At 41.2% G+C, this 20,139-nt stretch overlaps 1 protein-coding gene and 1 long non-coding RNA gene across 3 annotated transcripts; one reads left to right on the top strand and one right to left on the bottom strand.

The window, feature by feature from the left end:
- Window positions 1-1,330: 1,330 nt before the first annotated feature.
- LOC105678601 (uncharacterized) lies at window positions 1,331-20,052 on the top strand. Its single transcript, XM_012378078.2, has 9 exons — window positions 1,331-1,470; window positions 9,945-10,162; window positions 10,610-10,821; window positions 11,040-11,262; window positions 11,686-11,854; window positions 12,134-14,708; window positions 15,007-15,307; window positions 15,543-15,742; window positions 15,823-20,052. Exons 2-9 carry the CDS (start codon window positions 9,947-9,949, stop codon window positions 15,989-15,991), a joined length of 4,065 nt encoding a protein of 1,354 aa, XP_012233501.2. The 5' UTR covers window positions 1,331-1,470; window positions 9,945-9,946; the 3' UTR covers window positions 15,992-20,052.
- On the bottom strand, window positions 2,307-11,103 carry LOC136999264 (uncharacterized). 2 transcript variants are annotated; one of them, XR_010889613.1, is made up of 8 exons: window positions 10,971-11,103; window positions 10,558-10,864; window positions 9,938-10,259; window positions 7,203-7,511; window positions 5,108-5,318; window positions 3,968-4,362; window positions 2,788-3,215; window positions 2,307-2,583 (listed from the first exon to the last, which is right to left on the bottom strand). It is a non-coding gene; the product is annotated as an uncharacterized lncRNA (long non-coding RNA). The 2 variants fall into 2 exon arrangements; XR_010889612.1 differs by lacking the exons at window positions 2,307-2,583; window positions 2,788-3,215; window positions 3,968-4,362; window positions 5,108-5,318 and having other exon boundaries at window positions 6,754-7,511.
- Window positions 20,053-20,139: the final 87 nt, after the last annotated feature.

Genomic DNA, 20,139 nt, shown 5'->3' on the forward strand with positions numbered 1-20,139 from the left:
AATATGGTCTGCCGCGATCGCGGGCGCACGCAGCGCTGTGATCGTCTTCCGTTCAGCCAATCGCGAATGAATACGCTTTTTTAGTTCCAGAAAACGCTGCAGCGGGCGCCACTGTAGTACAGCTGTCATCTTGACGCTGAAAGGGTTAAAGTGTGGTTAAAATGCATATTTCGTAATAATATACTTGTATTATACTTATGCCTACATAATCTGAATATCAATAGATAAGAGTTTAACACGTAGAAATATTCTGGAAATAAAACATCAAAATTAATAAACATTATGATCAATATTTCGCGATTATGCAAGCTCTTGTTTCATGGTTATCTGTCTTTTATAACAGCTCGATATCATATTTTTTTCCGTATATTCCGATATTCCATATATATAATTTTAGAAATTTCCGTATATAATTTCAAAAATTTTCGAAAATTGCAAAAGTCAACATTTTAATCAGTCTTTACTTGCCATGTTGCAATTTTGATATGAGCTTGTCCGGGCCAGTCACAATCGTACTCGTTATTTATTCATGAGATCTGTTCCTTGCAACTGCGCTTCCTGTATTTTTTTATCTCTTTTTTAACACTGAATTATATATATCTTTCATTTTTAATCCAGAAAATATGGAATCCAGGAATTATACAGTAATTATACAAAGAACATATCTTCCATTTTTATGTTTAGAACATTTTTACTGAACTAATCGTGCTGATTATCCCGAAAAATGCATATAAATACTATCGTGTTATATTAGTCATTCTACTGACGTACAAATGTGTCATTATCCGTTCTATTAATCATTACAAATCATATTGGCTCTTTTGTTTCGTGGTCATTGTTCATCAAGTAATGCAAGAATGTTGAATTTCACGCGTGTCTTATTAAATATACCCATCTTTTACCTATATATACAATCTGACAGCTGTAACATAAGCAGCAAACCATAATACGGAGCTTGTGATTACTAGGTGCGAAAGCCATTGCGGAACGGAATGAACTACTTCACCGAGAGAGCAGTGCTTGCTTGCACATTACAATCTGCAATTTCAGAACACAGTCGGTAGGTTGGCAGCTGTGCGCGCGTGTACGTCACGAAGCAGTGCGAGCTCTCTCTGCGTCTAGTCTTGCGGGGTCAGACCAGTTGGCAACAGGCCTTTGAACGAGTTGCGCGTACAAAAGTCGGTGGTTGCGCGTTCTGCTGTCCGTCTGTGCGTGTTTTCCGTCGTACGTGTTTTTCGTCTGTCGGTCGCGTCTCGCAAACGCGCATTCAGCATCGCAACAGCGCGCTGCGCGTGTTCCCCGAACGGAGAACAGGTCCCATCGTCGTTGTCATCACCCGTGCGACGACGCCGCGTCGACGGTCGGCTGCCATGGGGCCCGTGGACGGGATTATTTGACCCACGGGAACGACTCCAGGCTCGTGTCGTCGGTCGGGATCGTGAGCTGTCTCGTCGTGAGCGCTGCGAATCGGTAAGTGAACGTGAACAGATTTATTTGCCGTCATTGTCATCATCATCATCGCCACCGTCTTCGTCTCCGTCATCGTCGTTGTCACACGACTCTCCCATCTGTTCTCTCGCGCTGTCGTGACTGTGCTCGTTGTTTCTGCCGTGCGTTCCCATTCCCGTTCCTCGATTATGAGGCGAGGGCGCTCTCCAAGAGAAAGCGTTTCCTCGCGATCGAAATCGCTGTCTCGATCGCTGTTGAGCGCACGCCAAGTGCACGCGCTTGATGATCCGTCAAATTTACACGAGACATACAAGTTGGCGTGCAAAGCTGAGACGGTATCTCTCGGTACATCTCTCGCGGAATTTGTGTCAGATAATTTTCCGTGCAATAGACTCGCGTATTTCTTATAAATTCTTCTCTAAACTCAAACGTAACCCATTTGAAGCGTGGAAACTCGAAGGCATCTTTGTCTTCGACGAGGATTTTGCCTTTCTTCTCGTGAAGATGGGGGATCAAATTACAGGCTGATGTAATTCGCGAATTAGTGAACTAATTCACGTCTCTTGAAAATACTCGCCAATAGGCACGCCGCGTCATGTTCTTTGGCCCTTTTGCAACATACCACAGTGGCTTCCAGCTGTTCATGACAGCTCGGAGGGTGCAGGGTGGGGAGCGGGCACCTTTGTCCGCTCGTCGCTCGCCCAAGCCTGATGGCTGATTGTTATTTGTCCCCTCGGCGATGCCCTCCTTCGGCTTTGGTCTCTCGGCTGGATTTCTGGCCTGTGAACAGAGAAGAAAGCGAGAGCAGGAGCGAGGGAGAACGCATTTTTACCCTTCCACCCTTTCAATACCACTTTTCTAGCTCGATAAGAACACTTACGATAAATTTAAATTTTTCCCTCTATTGAGTTTAGGGCTGGAACAAAGGATTTGTTGCATTCCGGAAAGAATCTTTTGTTAGGTTAGGTTTATCGTATTGATAATCCCTTTCTTACTCTCACTTCTATTGATTTGTTTAAAACATTCTTGGATTTTATATCCCAGGCATCGAAAGAGTTGGCAAAGAAATTGTCACGTGTTAAAACTTGTACATGAGTGTTCAAATATTTTATTTGTCAACATCTGAAAGTTGTCCTGAAAAAGAAATGTTATTTTTTAACGTATTTCAATATTTATGTTGTATAGCTCAAGTAAACTAAAACGTGAGTTATAAAGAACATAAAAGGTAACATTCGATCGAACATTTGGAGTAGACTGGCGGTCTACTTCGGTCGACGTGGAATCGAGTCTCTTATTTGGAACGTGATAAATAATCACGTCTTGATAATATCAACTTACGCTCGGTTATTTGCGAAACCGCATGTAAACTCGGCTTCTTTTTTGAGGCGACTGAAAAAGTTGATTGCTTTATACGCTCGCGTTATAAATCAGCAAAATGATATCTTGCAAAGACGCTGATATATTTCATTACGGCTTTAGGCTATAATAATGGGAAATTCAAATTATCTCTTTTTGTCAGATGTAGGTGAAGACATCGTGTGGCCGATTACGTCTATAATCGCTTATCGAGTATTTTGATAAATAAAGTGCTCGTTCGAGACGCGCATACGGGGTCCAGCTGCGTCCGCACAAGCCTCTTGAGCTTTTATGGTTGTACAGTCGAATGAAACAGACATCTCTCTTTCTCTCCCGCTGAGTCGTGTGAAAACAACACTTGGGGGCGTTGTCTTAACCGTTCATTGAACCCAGCTGTTTTGGATGTGCACCTAAAAAAATTCAAGGTGATGACCGTGGTGGACGTTTTGGCTCCCCCCGATCGTTCCTCACGCGAATCTCGAAGTGAAAATTCATGAGAGAAAGAGCAGGACTCGAACGGATCGAAGACGAAATCCATTTGTCTCGTCGCTTCTACTTGGCTTTAAAAAATAACCGTCCGACCACCAAGAAACAGTATCGCACCTCAGTTTCTAAAAACTGCAAAGCAAAACTTTAATAAGCGTGATCCGTTCTTTTCCTTTTTTTTTTTTACATGAGAACTTTATATTATAACCGCGCCGAAAGATAACCACAGCTTATTAAGCAGCTACTTGACGTCCGACAATCCCACTACGATTGATTGCGGTAATTTTCAGACCGAATCTGATAGCCCAGTTGCGGTAGTCGAACGAAGTTAAACCAACGTATCGAGTTATTTCGCGTTTAACATTCAAGAAATATCAGATTGCGTATTCAAAAATTTATCAGATCTCTTCGCGTGGATGAAACGTAACACTTCATACATGGAATGCATTATTAAGATTTTTTACACAGTTTTATATAACTGTATCACTCTATAAATATATTAGAATCTAAATCTTGCTATCGCGTTCATTTCCAGCCCCGATTAATCAAACTGAACAATTAATGTCATTTTGCCCCAACATCTTTATCAAGTATAAATGTATTGCTATTTCTTATGTTTTAAGGTAAGACATATTTTTTCTTAGGACTTTGTAAAGCCGATAAAAGCAATAGTTACCGTTTCTCGAGAGACGTTAAAGAAAAAAAGCGTCACGCGAGAAGTGCGAGGTCTCGCTCGTGTCCACGTGAGTTAAAATTGCGGATCGGCCTTGGTTGGCAAGTGTGCCTATAAATACGAGGGTTCGCTTATAGGCGATCCGCGACCGAAGGTGCAGCACGCCACGCGTTGCACCGTCGTCGCCGTCGTCATCGTCGTCGTCGTCGTCGTCGCCGTCGTCCCTCGGCAAGGCTGCACATGTTAGGAAACGCATTTCGTCTCTTTCTTTCGTTCTCTGTCTTTCGTACATTACGTAAGGCCCCACGGTATCAGGAGACGCGCAGCAACCAACAAAACGTATATACGTACAGAGTATGCCAAAAGCAGCGACTTCCTTCCGCACCATATTTCTTACCCTGCAAATTTTTCAATCTTAATCATTTTGTTCGATGAAAACGTCGAGATATTTGCAATTTTTGATTAATTATTGAATCGTGCTAATTTGGCAAAGTTCTCCAGACGAAAATGTACGCTAACTACATTTTTTCATATAAAATTTTACAAAACAAGTACAGAGAGAATATGCAATGTTAAGGATTGAAAAAAACGCGAATATGAATTATAATTGACTGTAGAAGTTACATTAAGAAAATATCCGACATCCGAGTCTAAGAAACTCAGTTAATTATAGTTTTTTTTAAAACATGAGGAATTTACATTTAGATATATTCACATTACGGATTATTATCTTTTTCTATTCTCGCAATTTCGAATGTTAATTCATTTGAATAAAGTTGCTAGAGAATTCTTGTGGAGGACTGTGATTTCAAGCAGCGTGAATATTTCTATTGCATTAAATAACCGACATGCACACACAGGAGCCTAGATGCAAAGCTCACATTCTCTGTAATTTGCAATTTTACAATAAAAGCAAAAAAATTTCTCATAGAATCGATTAATATTTTTGTACAATCAAAAGTTGAAATTAATGTAATTTTATTTTTCCTGACTTGCGAAATGTAATGAAGTAGATCATACGATTCCGAAAGATCTCAAGAGATATAAGTTTTGCGTCTGGACTTCTCACACATTATTATCGAAACGTATAGCAATCGCTACGCGCTGCGCACTCTGCGCACGTAGGCATGTGCAACTACGTACAATCATGAAATTACAGTAGTGTTGGTTGCATAATATACAGGTAACCTAGATCTGCACCCACTGCTTCCCACCCGTTGACCTCGTTACCCTCCTTGGTCTCGGCTCTTTTCTGTCCTGCCTTCACAGGCTGAAACCTTTATTCCAAATTGAGATGTTCTCATCTCTCGGCGCACATCATCCACAAACGACGGAGCTTAATCGAGAAAGATCCCTGGAAACATTTGCGAAACGTTAGTCAAAGTAAGGATGTATGAAAAACTTGAATTCTTTTAGGACAAAACAATGTGAATGTAAGAGACAGGTGGAAAATAAAATCTCTGTACATTTTTTTTGTATTCGCTACGCTATTTCACATAAATTTGTGTCTCACATGGCTGATCATGTACGGAAAGAACTATTTTGCGAAAAGTGAACTGACTCGTAAATATATCATCTAGCAACTTTTACGAACGAAATCGGACCAATGATCTCTTTCTCTCCTACGATCTCATCGAGACTCACTTTCACCGTTGCGCGGTTTTTTGCTTTTATTAAAAGTCGTTCCACTACGAAATAACTCGGAATCAGCGGTGTCTATTTTAGGTTTCGCGTTGAAGTCCGATCCGCCACTTGCAACGTACGTACGCCACGGGGGAACCGTATTTCCGTTGTAACTTCTTACGATTAGAGTCGCGCCTTTGCCTGCAAAAATAAATATGCAATTTCTAAAGCTGTAAAGGGATTTCAGAAGTTTCTTTCAAGAAAAAGCCATTATCGTTATTGTTAACCGGGGGAACTTTGTCCTTTGACTGCCAATCGGGGATACACATAGGTTCGCCCGGAAATCCTGCATCCCCTCGTCACTTGGGTCAGCCGACCCAGTTCCGAGCTCGCAAAATGTAGAACGTCCGGTAGATACACACTCTGGGTTTTTTTAAGTGACTCGACTGGAAGTCGCAGATCTCGCTGTGAGATCCATACGCGAGAAGCTGACTATAATACAACTATGAGCTGCGATTAACTGGCAACTACGCGTAGATATTAAAGCTAAAGGTCAAGGAATGGTGATTGTTGCGTCTTTCTTACGGAAAATTTCGTTTTACACGCGAATCTACGATAGATAATTTATGCACATTGCTTTTGCATTTTTTGTAAATTGTAACAGATCCAAATTTCTTTATCTTTCTCTCTCTTCCTTTTTGAAGAAAATATATTAAAAAATTATATTTATGTTCTCTTAATATTTCTTATCTCGCGATTTAGCACTGAAGATCCAGAACTTCAACGATAGTGATAAAGTTTTTTTATCATGTAGGGTTAAATATGCGCTGCGAATACGCATGATATTCTCGTCGATAGTGCCGTGTTTCGCAAACGCTACAAACCTACCGGAAGAGCGAGTTTATTTCTGGGCAGTCTTGAAAGCGTTCCTTTGCCAGTCGAAGAACGAATAAGATCGACATATATACCACGATCTTACAAACAAACTTTATTTGTTATTATATTCTTTTTTAGTGAACATGATCGGAAGGAAGAAAGTGAAAGAAAGGATCGAGCGAGAAATTACAAAGAAATTTTCGATTCAATAAATTTTAAGCGAGTTCTCGAAACGGAATGTTGCATACCGTATTCTTTTTACAAATTATTCCGAGCGCTTTGCGGTTCCAGGAGAGAGAGAGAGAGAGAAACGTTAATTAAAGAGGATTGGACACACAGAGAAAGATGTCAGAATTAGCATACGTCTTTTACATGTGTCCATAGCGAAGGCGTGAGTCATGGCTTCCTGTTATGTTCTATTTTCTTCAAACTGCGTGGTGTGCCCTTTACTGTTCGAGTTACTCGAGTGAAATAACTAAAGGACGATAATTATGTTTAAAAAGCCTTTTTAGAAAGACCTTTAACGTCTTCCTCACACATATCTCCGTACATATCCGCAAGCGTGAATGCGCGCACTCGCGCGCGCTAAGCGAGATAATTTACAAGGATAATGGTTCTTTTGTTCGGCAACTCAAGCGGGATCGATCTTAATGTAATTTAGAGGCGCAGTCATGTAGACTCTCCTGAGTCGAAACGCGTGCGTCGATTCGCGGATTTCTGACTCATAATTGTGGCTTACCGGACTGCGAACGCGTTAAATACGTTCTCAGTCCATACGGCCCTGAGATTGCATGGGTCTGCGATCGGCACGAGCTGAAAATGGACGGTATGATTTTCTCGTTGCGATCCACGCCACGCGCGCCTGGCTCGCCATGTTCTGACAGCGCGATCAGCTGTTCGGCGACAGCGTCGCGCGCGCCCAGCTGTGAGCGGTGCGCTCAGCTGACCGACGCCATCGGTTGTCTCCTCCACTCCTCGTCGTCCCCTCCACGTGGGTGCACAGGCGCGGTCTGTAGATCGCAGCGCCCGTGTTCACCTGCGTATGCATCTGGAAAACAATTTTGCGAATTAATAAATTGTTTGATATCAAATTATTTCATTTACATTGATTCAATTGTACAATTAAAATGTAATTATATCGGCAAAGTTATTTTCTCGTTAGAGAGTAATGGCAAAAGTATTGGCACTCCCATAAATGAATCATAAATTCAGCGTTTCCTCGATCATACACTCAGCGAATACGATCACTCATGAAACATTTATGCAGCAGGAATCTTCCATGCGTAATCGCGAAGCCAATTTTGCATAAATATCGTGTGGTATATGTAGTTTTTTATTTTCTATTTGAAAATTGGAGAAAAATTAAAAATTGCGAGTAATCGTAGTAGACCAGACGTGGTGAACGTGCGTTTTGCTGACGTAACGCGGGTAGCGAGAGTAGATATTAAGAGACCTCGAGTTTCCGCTCGTGTACTAGCTTTCCGTTTATGTAACGCGTCGTTAAGCACTCTCGCGACCCGTTCGATCGCGTGCGCTTACGGTACGCTTAATAATTTTCTTTCACCCATTCGAGACATTACCTTTCGTCCGCTTTTCCGATAATTTCTCGTCTATCAAAAATTGAGGCGTTTTTTTCTAGTTAAAAATTTCGCAAGACCACGCAAGAACGTAGTCAAAAATTGATAGAGAGCAAACCTCTTTTCATTGATATAATAAACAGAATGAAATATTATAGCTTATTTATCTGTTTATTAATTTTAGTATTAATCTGTTTTCTAAACATAATTAATCATGCATTCTTTAGTTATTGATGTTATCTGGTGGAAAAAAAAACATACTTATTTTATCGATAATGATCGTAATCGCTGATTACTTAATCGAGAAATTTATCGTAACGATTCGTCGATATCGATAATAGCGAAAGATATAGTTGAAATTATATCAACGAGTTATTTAAATTATAGCTGTATTTGCTATAATTGCATTATGTTTATAATTGCATTATGTTTATAATTGCATTATGTTTATAATTGCATTATGTTTATAATTGCATTATGTTTATAATTGCATATATTATTATAATTGTATTATATTTTAAAGGTAAAAGATTTTCCCTTCATTAAATCGTACGTTTGTAATATGCTATATCATTATCGTTCGTTACTGATATTACAATTAGAAGTTGTGTACGTCGTTAAGTAATGAAGTATCGTTAATTATTAGGTATAGCAGCTGATTCTCTTATAAAAGAATGTTGCGAGGTACTTTCTACCAATAACAGGCATCGATATAATCTTTTTTAATTTTAATTCCCGACGTTGCAGACACGAGAAAGTGGACTTTACGACACATGAAACGAGGCTCATTTTCTTGTCATGATGTCCTTTTTTTGTCGAGGAAAAGTCGATTATAGACTCAGAAAATGTATTATTAAAAGGACGTATCTATCTGTTTCGAGCCACCTTATATATAGCATTGAAATCCAACTCGTTGAGGTTGCAGGTTTCCATTTCGTTATTCAAACGCGCTGCGGTAGCGTCGTCGTCGTCGTCGTCGCCGCCGCCGCCGCCGCCGCTTAAGAAGCATTAAACGTCTACCTCGCGCGATCGTCACAAGCGAGACTTGTGCGAATCGTCGATGCCGCAACTTGGCCCTACCGACGACCGTTGTACTAACCGTTCGCAAACCTGTAACCCGCCGCACAACAGCCGGGCCGCAAACTGCACCTTGTTTTCTTTCATCACGTGCTCTACGCGTTGCGGGCTACAACCAGTCCTGCGGACGTGACACAACAACAAATTTAAAGGGACGACAAAAATTCAAGCGGGGGAGGGGGGCCTCCTATGAGCCGTCCCGAGCACGTTGGCTCGTGCGATGTGCACTCCGAGATCGTGAAAAACGATTTTGATATCGTCTTTTGCGATAAGCTTCCGACAATCGTAACGGCACTCGAGGTTCATCACGATAAATTTATAAGCAGCCCACCGCTGCAAATCTGGCGAGTATTTCGTATTGTCCTTCTGTCAGCATCTGCGGTTTTTCCTCGACCAGAATTATTCATTCGGTGCTATGAAGAAATTTTCATACTTTTGACTCCACGTGTCGTCTTACACATAAATTTCTTATATAAATGTTATTCATGTTCTTATTGGAAATTTAAATTTATCTTTGTACTCTTCTTTTGTATATCTTTTTTTCTTTGTAAGCCTCAATTCCCTTTTCTTCCCTTATCTTACTTTCCTTTATCTTAATTATGTAAAAATTAGTTTTCCCTTGATAAGAATTTATTTGAAATTTTAATATTTATCTAGTGAAACTAACTAATAAAATTGGATAGTTAAATTCTTGACTTGCACCTCTGTTTCGTTCATTTTCTTTTGAACTTTCTCTGGACTTTGACGTGTTACAGGTTTGTGAACGGTTAGTACAAGTTTTCATTTTTCCGAAATATTTGTAAACCCTGGTTCTTCTCACATTACAGGTATGCACTGCCTAGGTGCAGTGACGGGAGGTGGTGCCTCCAGCCCGAACGGGGTTGGCGGCCGAGGTGGTGTTCTTAGCGTGTTCCGAGCCCTTGGAGTCCTTGTGTGCGAAGGGAGAATCCAGGGTCCTCCGCGTGGCTACAAGGAGGGCCCACATTGCGCACCGCCTATGCAGGCGGTTCCAAACGACCACGTGTGTGAGGAGAATAACTATCTAGTGAGTAACATATGGTGCCCTCGTTGCTCTCCGTTGTTCCTAGGCGACCTACTTTTGCGCCGTCTTTCCCAGTGGAGTGTAGAGCCGTCGAAGAAACCTTAATAATCCGATAATAAAAAGTTTAGTAGTAAAATAGTCATTAACGAAAAGTTCAAATACATTAAGTAGTGAAAATAAAATAATTATATAATTTAAACAGTGCATATGTATTTATCGAAAAAAAAAATTATAAATGCAAAATTTGCAATAGCAGTATTAAATAAATCTAATATCGTGTGTATTTCTGACAAAATTATAATAGTGTTTTTTTAATTTTAATAAAAATTATCAAAATATATATTTTTTTCTACACGAAAGTTATGACGAAAGCAATGTATGTTGTATGTCTTCTTTACCTTTTTACAAAACTGCTTTCACTAATATCTTGTCTTCTTTCATTTCTCAAAGTGCAATCGATACCGGGTGCTAATTGAGGAGATTACAGAACGCCTCGCTGTCGGATCTTATTTGTGCGTGGAGGTGGTTTTGTGCAGCGACTGTCCGTGCGGTTTGGCAAAATCCACATACAATTATCCCGTGCCACCCTCCATCTCGCAATGGCAGAAATGCACTTCGGAAATGTTATTGGAGTACTGGTGCATCTGCGTTGTTCCGAGCAAGTGAGTCGCGCCAGCCTTATTTTACACTCGGTGTAAGGTGGTTCTAAAGTTTAGAAGATTAAGAAATTAAGCTTGCGTAGCGTTTTAATCCTAGTTTCAAATTATCTTCCGATTATCCTGTCTGATTATAAAAGTTATAAATTCCATACTTATAAATTCATTTAGAAAGCAGATATGTCTTTGTTCCATTGTTCTTCTATATATTTGAATTCTTCTAGGAGTCCAGAATCGATGAATTTTCAAGGCTTATATCAAGCAGTACGTTCGCGATTACACTTCAGCCAGGTCGCAGCATGGTGGTCACGCAGCAACGGCGCGGAGCCGTGCTACGTAGCCACCCGGATCATATCGCATAACGAGGACAATCTCAGCAAGTTCCGCGAGCCGCCGGTGGAGCACACCTTCCCTCTGGCTGGCAACAACGATGGAAATTCTATCAAAGTAAGAAAAAAAAAGTGTAAATTACATTATAAAGTCACGTTGAAAATTTATTAATGCAAAACGTTATAAATTAATTATCCAATACAAAAATTCAAGTTCCGTGTAAAAGAATTTTTCTGAAAAATAAGAAAATAAACTTTAAAATTATTCCGTACTTTTGTACTAAATCTTATCAGATTATTCGCTTTTTGTGTTTTATTGCGTCGATGCGTCTTGCTCTTTTTTTATGTTACTGTTTTTAGATTCCAAAAATAAGATGTAAAAACTTTATTAATAAATGTTGCGAAATTTATTATGTGATATAAAATATTGATGAAATTACACGCATCCCATTGTGCAAATTTTCACTGTGATATTTAAGGATTAAAATTAAACAATTAATTAAATTGAAATCAACGTCATTTGTTTTTGTGTAAATTCTAGGTAACCGTTTGGGCATTGCCGCGAATGGAAGAAGTACCCGTGCTTACATGCTCTCTACATCCGAAAAAGGAAAAGGACGAGGAAGATATTGCGAGAGCGTTAACGCCTACCAAGAGCATTCCGATGGGATCTGTCGGGTCACAAAACTCCGAGAGCCTCGTCTTGCCTGGTAATGAACAAATATCGATTGCACGAAGATCTACAATCAATTCTCTTACAAATTGATTCTTATGTCTCTTGTTAAGCGCATTCACGAGATCAAACTTTCTTATTTATGTTATTTCTTTTTTAATTTTGTTTGCGAGATAAATTTGAAAGATAATGCACAAATTATTGTGTTTTAATTAATAAACAGTATTTCTGAACCGCAAACCGACTCTGATGTTGAAGCGATCGCTAATTATGTAGAATTATTCATGTAAATTATGTAAATAATTCTTTCCGGCAGCTTTGGTGGACGACCGACTGCAGACCACCTGCAACAAGTCCGGTAAGCACGACTGTCGCTGCGAGGAGGAGGACGCGTCCCCTCTGTCGCCCACTATCAGATCAAACGGTGAGCGGAAACGTCGCCGGTCGCTGCCCTGCGGCCCAGCGGAGAGTCCTTGCGTGACCTCGCAACCCATGCCATTGCCGTCCCTTCAGGAACACATCCCGCAGGAGACAAAGGATAACGCGAACCCGCGAGGCTCCGCCGAGATGATGAACAACAATCGTAGCGCAACGCGGACCCTGCAGAACAGACCGGAGAACAGGAATGAGGTTAGGACTCGCAACAATCTGAACTCGGATCACCTGGAGCACTGGTTCAAGGTGCAGCTGAAGATCGAGGAGCATGAAGGCAACTTGGAGAAACGCTGCAAGCGCACGGCGAAGGAGGAGATCGTTAATCCGAAGATGAACGTCGACCGGATCGAGGAGAGCTACAACAACTCGGTTAAGAATTCCACTAACGTCGGGACAGGATCCGGTGACGCGTCGGAGATGACATCCGCGACGAAAGGCGGCGGCCTCTTGGACAACTTTGCGCCCTTTGCTCCCGCCGTCTGGCCCTTCGTCTCCTCTTGGCAGAACAGCAATATGAACAGCAAATTTCAGAGCTTGCGCGGCGTGAAGGAAGCCCGTTTCAACGACTCCGAGAGAAGTTACAAGCCGTTGATCGTGAAGGACACGCTGCACAACGCTTCGAACGATCCCTACGCTCAGCCTACTCCCTTCCACGAGTCAAATCCCGGACCGTCGACGTACAAATGGATGCAGAAGCTAGACAATTCCGCTTGCACGGTGCATCAGAGCTGCTCGAAGAATGTCAATAAGATCGTCGCCGAGGCGCGAGTGTCGACCGGTCAAGACGCGTTGGAGATCAACAAGGAGGATAACGCTCTCAGGAACAGTCAGAGGAAAACCGGCAAGTCGGACCTGGGTCAGTTGATGTGGAGACTGTCGATCCCCGATGAGAAGGACAAGAGCGAGGAGGGTGGATTGCTGGATTGGTTCAGTAAAGTGTCCGGAAGAGTCCTGGGCGTCGCGGCTACGAAAGGCTACGTGGGCGGCAATAAGACGAAGAGCGGAAGCCTGAAGCAGCCTGAGCATCCAGCCGGGCAACAGGGCGCCAACGAGATCAAGTTCAAGAACTGCAATTTAGAGCTGAGCCAGCGGGAGGTCGACGAAGTTTTGGCGGTGTTGCGAGCGCGGACACCATCGGGACGTCGAAGATCCACTGTGAAAAATGTGAGGAGGCGCAATGTGGAGCGACCCGAGAGAGGCGGTGACGGCGTGGAGAAGATTCCGGCGAAATGCGCGAGTCCGGATGAAGAAGCAATGCGGAGCAACTCGATGAATCGGCCCGCTGGCGTTTGCCGAGTCCGCGCGCTGAAGTCCTGCGAGGATTGCAATCGTGGATCGTGCAAGATGATAGATCATCAGATACCGGAAGAGCAGTCGAGCCCTTTGGACCGAGTCTACTACGACAAGAATGTTTACCATCCCACGCGCCCGAATCCCGCCGACAGACGTGCCAACAGGTTGAACGAAGAGCGCGCGAACGGAGACGCGGATCACCTGCAGAACGTTTCCACGAAGGCGGACGTGCTGCTCGGAGCGATTCTGCGGACCAGCAAGGACCGGAAAGATCCGCCGGACGTTTCGTCAAATGGGACCAGTCCGAGATCGACAACTATCGTCGACGATGACAGCAGCGATGATGATTCTTGCTCTTCGAGCGTCGAGAAGCTCGATCAGCAGAACAACGGAACCGCCGGCTTGTCCAACGACGACAAATTCCTGCCGTTGAACAAAAGATTCCATCGGTTTCGGCAGCTATTCAAGAAGGAAGTGGACAAGAGGATCGCCATGATGGCGGAAGAGGGCCCTTTCTCGCCAGAGACGACGCCGAGCCCGACACCGTCGCAACGCTCCAACTCGGCGCTGCTTCGTTATAACAACGAACAACCGAATCTGCATAACGCGAGAAGCAGCAGGGTGAAGCGGCGAATCGACTTCGTGAACTTTCCGGAAGTCACCGAGGAGAAGGAGGACACGGCGGTTCCGCGAGCAAAAGAAACGCATCAAAAGCCGCGTGAGTCGCGCAGTACAAATAACAATCGCGAGTGCGATTCCGCGGGTCTGAACAACCGGCAGAATCATCGCGACAGGCGATTGCTCGAAGGCGCGAAGGAACCTGCCGTGGAGGAGGAGCGGGGCGAGAAGAAGGACATTGCTATTCTGCAGAAGAATAATTTGACCACGCTGACCACTGCGCAAAACGGACATCCGTCTTCCAAAGTACGAAACGGCAATCACAAGGATGGCATCGCGGAGACAGGCGACGACGAGACTGTCGACAAGAGCGTGCCGTCCGCCCTTGAGCAGGAGAGATTCCGCAGATCTCTCGAGAACGCGGCGTCAATGGTGTTTCACAGCAGAACCGGTCTGCCGTTGACTTCCAGCCCGGCGCCATTGAGGAGAGGCAGCTGTTGCTTCGACTACGACAGCAGCTTGAACTCCGTCTCTTCCAAGAGAAAGTATGATCCGTAAAAAATATTGGACACTTCCAACGGCATCGACAAAAAAAACTATCGATTAAAAAAAATTTTTTAGAATTTTTTTAAATTCGCATAGAAATTTTTTTTTTTGAAAATTGTTTACTTGTTAAAGTCAAATGTTATTTAAAGAAATGCTACTTTTTTTTAAACAAGTTACCGACAAAATCGTTGGATTGTAAAATCTACGTCCAAATCGGCGGTTACAATATTTATTATCGATGCCGTTGAGTTGACATTGAGACAGCTCTTTTCTCAAAACTGATGTTTTTCGTTTCAGCGCGTTGTTCGAGTTAAACACACCGCCAAGTCCGGGCGCGGTATCGTTGGAAGAAACCGATCGCGAGACGGAGACGCCCAAGAGACGGTCCAACTCTCGCCACCGGCCGCAGAGTCACGCTCTTTTAGGCAGCTTCGAGGAGTCAGCGTTGAACGGCAGACTCGAACCGGTGTCCACGGTTCACGGTTTCACAGCGGAGCTCGGAGCCAGCGGTTCCTTCTGCCCGAAGCACCAGAAACTTCCAGTTACCGTGTTCTTCTACACGCTCGGTGACAACGACAAAGTCTCCACGCCATACCTTGTACGTTTACAAAGAAACAAACGATACACGTTGTGTCTAATTTAATTATAAATACGGATGTCCGCCGTGCAATAAACGAATAGCAAGTTAATATGACGCGATATATAAAATAGAATACTGTCGAAAAGTGAAAGCTTTAACGATGCGGACGATGGTTAAATTATTTGATAATGAAATATTAAAAACTTTCTAATTTTTCCACTTTAGGCATTGCTCACCCGCTACTCTTTTGCAGGCTCATATTAATCTGGAGAAAAAGGGCTATCAGGTACCAAGAAGTGGCACCATCCAAGTGACTCTTCTCAATCCGCTGGGTACAGTCGTTAAAATGTTCGTAGTATTGTACGATCTAACCGATATGCCACCGCGATCTCATACTTTTTTACGTCAAAGAACACTGCGGGACAAAACACTACGCTACCTCGTTCATCTTAGGTGAGACGCGCTGCTCTAAACGGAATAAGAAGGTGGAACACAAGCGGGGAATAGACAATTAACACGAAATCTCGTTTCAGATTTATGTCCAGCAAATCAGGCCGAATTTATTTGCATACGGACATCCGTATGATCATCTGCCGTAAATCCGACGTGGACACGGCATCGGACTTGGGCTCCGAGCCGCCGAAGGAGCTCAGGAGCTACATCCACGGTCCTACGAACCCGAAGTTTTCGCCAAGGTGCTGAGCCACGTGGTACTTTCCGTGGGGCTGCTGTCAATCGTTCCGCCCGCCCAGTCCCCTTCAAGTCGAAGTGTGATCAATGAATAATCCAGATCGGGAAATCAATTTTTGTTCTTTCGACCCTTTGCGGATATGGACAATAACAATCTTTCGTGCGGGTGTAAAGAAAAAGCAATCGGAATGTTCTTATTTGTCATCGTTTCTAAACTTCGTGCTTAAAATCTTACGAGCACTGGGACTAGTAGAGATAGGTTGTTGCGTTAGCGAATTGTGATAATGTTAAGACGAAAACTGTAGCTCTCAGTTAATTATTAAACATTATTTTTTTTTTTTTTTGGAAATTACTTTAAATCGCAAAGGGTTAAGGAGGGTCGAGAAAAGGTCGAAAGAGCGTAAAAGAGTGGCGAAAGAAATTCAAAGAATTCACCATTCGTGTTGGAATCATTCATAATACATTTTCTTCCTTTTTTTTTCATGAAAAAATTGACCCATTTATCGAGTCTTTTGCGTTGGAAAATTAAATCCTGCACTTTTGGCACTCCGACTATTAAATTCTAACACGATTGGTTCGTAAAATTGATTCGAAGCTCAATTACACTTCCGGTGTCATTTCGATCCGTGGATTCGCGTTCACAGTCTAGGATGCTGCATAGAAGTAAAGTAGAATAAGTTCGCGCAGTTTGTTCGTTTTTGTAATAACGATAGTGATATTAGAGTTCGAAAGTTCTGTTAATATTAAACCGATAAGTCTTTCTGTTTCCAATCCAACGTGTAATAATCGTAAATGAAATCGGTCAATTTAAAATTCGCAGTAAGAATTCACTTCGGAGCTTTTGTCCCGTTTCGTTCACACAATGTTGCTAAATCATTTCATTTACGGAGTTTATCGCAAGCTGGACGATCTCGTTGAGAGGCCATTTTCTCAACTTATTATTGTAAATATAGTCAGATGTAGAGAGTAAGAATTTTTAAGCAGGATGATACTGCCATTGTGTGTGTAGCACTCTACGTTAAATTGAACAAAAGGGCGTGATACGAGCGTGGAAAAACGTCGACGAATTCGGTCTCTCGTTCCAATATAAATATCGAGGAAGATCAAAAACACATACGATATCTGAGTGATATGTGCAATGATGAGTACAAAGTTATTCGTGTGTTATTATTGCGTTCTCGCAATAGAGCATTATCTCATTTCTGACGAGGAGAATAAACCCGAGAAAAATATCGAAATTCTCTTTTCGCAGAAAATTATTGTGATTTACAATGATTGCGATTTGCAATGAATAATTTGTTCCGTTCATTTTGGCGATTTGATAAACGCGAGCGATCAGAACTCGCGAGTTTTTCCCGGGATTAAAAAATGATGACTTATTTACACACACACACACACACACACACATATATATATCATGTATATATACACACGCATATATATATATATATGTATGTATATGTATATGTATATATATATAAATCAGAACACAACTTTGTGTCCGTAGCACTGTGATGAATATTTTGATAGACTATGAAAAAGAGTAATTATTATTATTACAGAATAACTATTTCTGAATAGCAGACATGTCGTAGATTTAATCAATTCTACTAACACGTCGCGCGAGAAATTATAATCGCGCGTAATTTACTAACTAGCCGTAAGATCGATACGCCTGTTTTAGAGTTGTTTAAGGCAAACGAACGTGACACTCGCGTTTTCCTTTATTTTTCTAAGGACATTCCGTGGATTGCGCGGAAGAATTGCGGTTGGGAGAGCTTATGGTCGACCATTCGTCATGCGACATTCTTTGATTTTTTTCCTCACAGGAAGCAGTTGAATTATGCAATATAAATGAGAAAGCGCGTTTCGTAAGAAAAATTTGACCATAAAAGTTTTGAAATTCAAATTTCTTGATCATAATAGTTAAATAAATAAGGTTTTTTAAATATAAAGATTGTAGTATTGACACTTACACGTAATTGTTTTATACTGCAAATATTTTAGCAATCATTGACTTTAGTATCTTACATACCTAAAAAGTAAAAAAATGCTAAACCTTGATTACGACGTTTATAGCCTTGATAAAATTATATGGTTAATTTTTTTGTAATATTTAATTTCTTATTTATATAGTTATCATCGTGTAGTTCAACTCTATCGTGCTCGCAAAAGACGGAAGGAATCGCATAAGCTCTCCCTGTTGGTTGGTGAACATTTTACTATCACAATCGAGTCGAGTTTTTCGCTCAATTAATTGTCGAAAATGAGGAGAAAAAAGAAAATTTCGTTATCGTTTGCGTCCTTTTGGCCGTGACTTATACGAAGGCAGCTTTCATAATGCGAAAACTGATCCTAACATATGCAACAGTGATATATGCAATGAGATAAAAAGCGCGATACAAAAAATCTTGAGGAAAACTCTTAATAATCCGCACTCGAAACGTTTGTTGTAAAATAATAGCATAAAAAGGTAGGATAAAAGAGTGCTGTATAAAGGGGTTTATCGTCAATTGTGATTTTTTCAGCGCAATTGAATCATTATATATATATATATATATATGCGCATATAACTACCAAAAGCATAATAACATCATGCATATAATTTCGGTCGTAAAAAAAAAGACATTTCGATATTCGCGTTCTCTTTTTATCTGATTTTGTATCCAACTCGTCTTTCCTTTTTTATACAAAGGAATGAATATTTTTTATAAACGATTTTAATCAAAACAAATTCTTTAAATCTACTTTTCATTTTCTCACAAACGTCTTTCATGAAGATTAGAGGCTTTAAAATATAATTTTAAATATTTTATTAATTTTCCTTCAAGCGAACTTGGATTTTTACGATCAAAGTTTATTATTCTTTTTTTCTTCTCGTAACAAACATTGTGATATTATGTAATCTACGTGCTTATATAAAACCACCAACAAAAGAAGGAAACGACATTAATTCTTTTCCCACTCGTACAACAACTGTGAATAAATTTCTTCAATTGTTTCAAATTGCAATCACGAGTTTGCAATACGGTCGCCATCCAATCCCACACATTTATTTTTTTATCCGCGAGAAGGAAGTGTCGTGTTTCGACAGACCCATGACGATGAAAATGAAATCCATGCACTTTTTTGTCACTCGTCAGGTTGATTAATTAGACATACGTCTTTTAAATAGAGAGACGTTTTGAAATATTGTACAGATTGGCGGCAACAGTGATCGTGTTCTTCGTCTTACACGTTTGCTGCCGACTTTAGTTATCTGACACCTGAAGCCAGCAATATTTTTCAACTACCTTATGAAACAAAGGCAATAATCTTATAAACAAAAATTAATTCATAAGCTAATAATTACAGGCACACAGATCTTTCCCTCAAATATTAGAGACACACTGCCTTAATTTTCTCTGCTTATGCGAGAACGCCAATTGGCGTCCCTTAGCTTTGGAGGAGTTGTAGAAGGCCGTGAATCGGCCGGCAGCGAGCGTGTTTACGAAAACGATTGTAACCGTTGTTAAATACATTTTTTCGATGTTTTCTTTTTTGGAAAATAAAGTAGAGTGTCGAGACTAATTGTTGTGGTAAATCGATTGTTGAAGTTTACTCGACGAACAAGTCCTAACTTGGATCCGTAGGAAAAATTTCGAACAGCGAGTACCGTAGAGCGTAGTGAACGATATGTATAGAGATATAAATATGTATATATAATCACTGCCGTGTTCGTTGTGTATGTAATTTATACAGAGTGGTGCACACCAAAAAAAAAAAAAAAAAAAAAAAAACGATCCGGCTCTCGCGTCAATAAGAGTTTTACTAACGATAAAAATAAAAGACACCAAGTATTATCAAATGTTACATAACAAATTTCAAATATGACATTCGTTGTTCTTTCATCGTTAATAAAACTCTTGTCGGCGTCTACACGAAGACCTGTCTTTTCATGCACCATCTCGTAACATAGGCGACCATACGGTGATTGTAATCGATTTTAGCTGTATTTTTCTGGCTTGATTGAGATTTTGTTAGCGGAGTTTACGGAGAAGTAAGCAAATACATCAAATGATATATGCATGGAAGGGAGTATATAGGATATGAATCATACCTTTAATCGGACGCAATTCCTTCCTTTCAACATTACTATTATTCTTATTAACGTTTCCTCT

This window comes from Linepithema humile, chromosome 1 (assembly GCF_040581485.1).
Source record: "Linepithema humile isolate Giens D197 chromosome 1, Lhum_UNIL_v1.0, whole genome shotgun sequence".
In the NCBI taxonomy this organism is placed as follows: Eukaryota; Metazoa; Arthropoda; class Insecta; order Hymenoptera; family Formicidae; genus Linepithema; species Linepithema humile.

What these genes read in the sequence shown, in the direction of transcription:
- LOC105678601 (XM_012378078.2), top strand. Translation starts at nt 9,947, where the DNA reads ATGCACTGCCTAGGTGCAGTGACGGGAGGTGGTGCCTCCAGCCCGAAC. An exon ending in ACGATGGAAATTCTATCAAA is followed by an intron (nt 11,263 to 11,685) that starts GTAAGAAAAAAA and finishes TGTAAATTCTAG; the next exon opens with GTAACCGTTTGGGCATTGCC. An exon ending in CGAGAGCCTCGTCTTGCCTG is followed by an intron (nt 11,855 to 12,133) that starts GTAATGAACAAA and finishes TCTTTCCGGCAG; the next exon opens with CTTTGGTGGACGACCGACTG.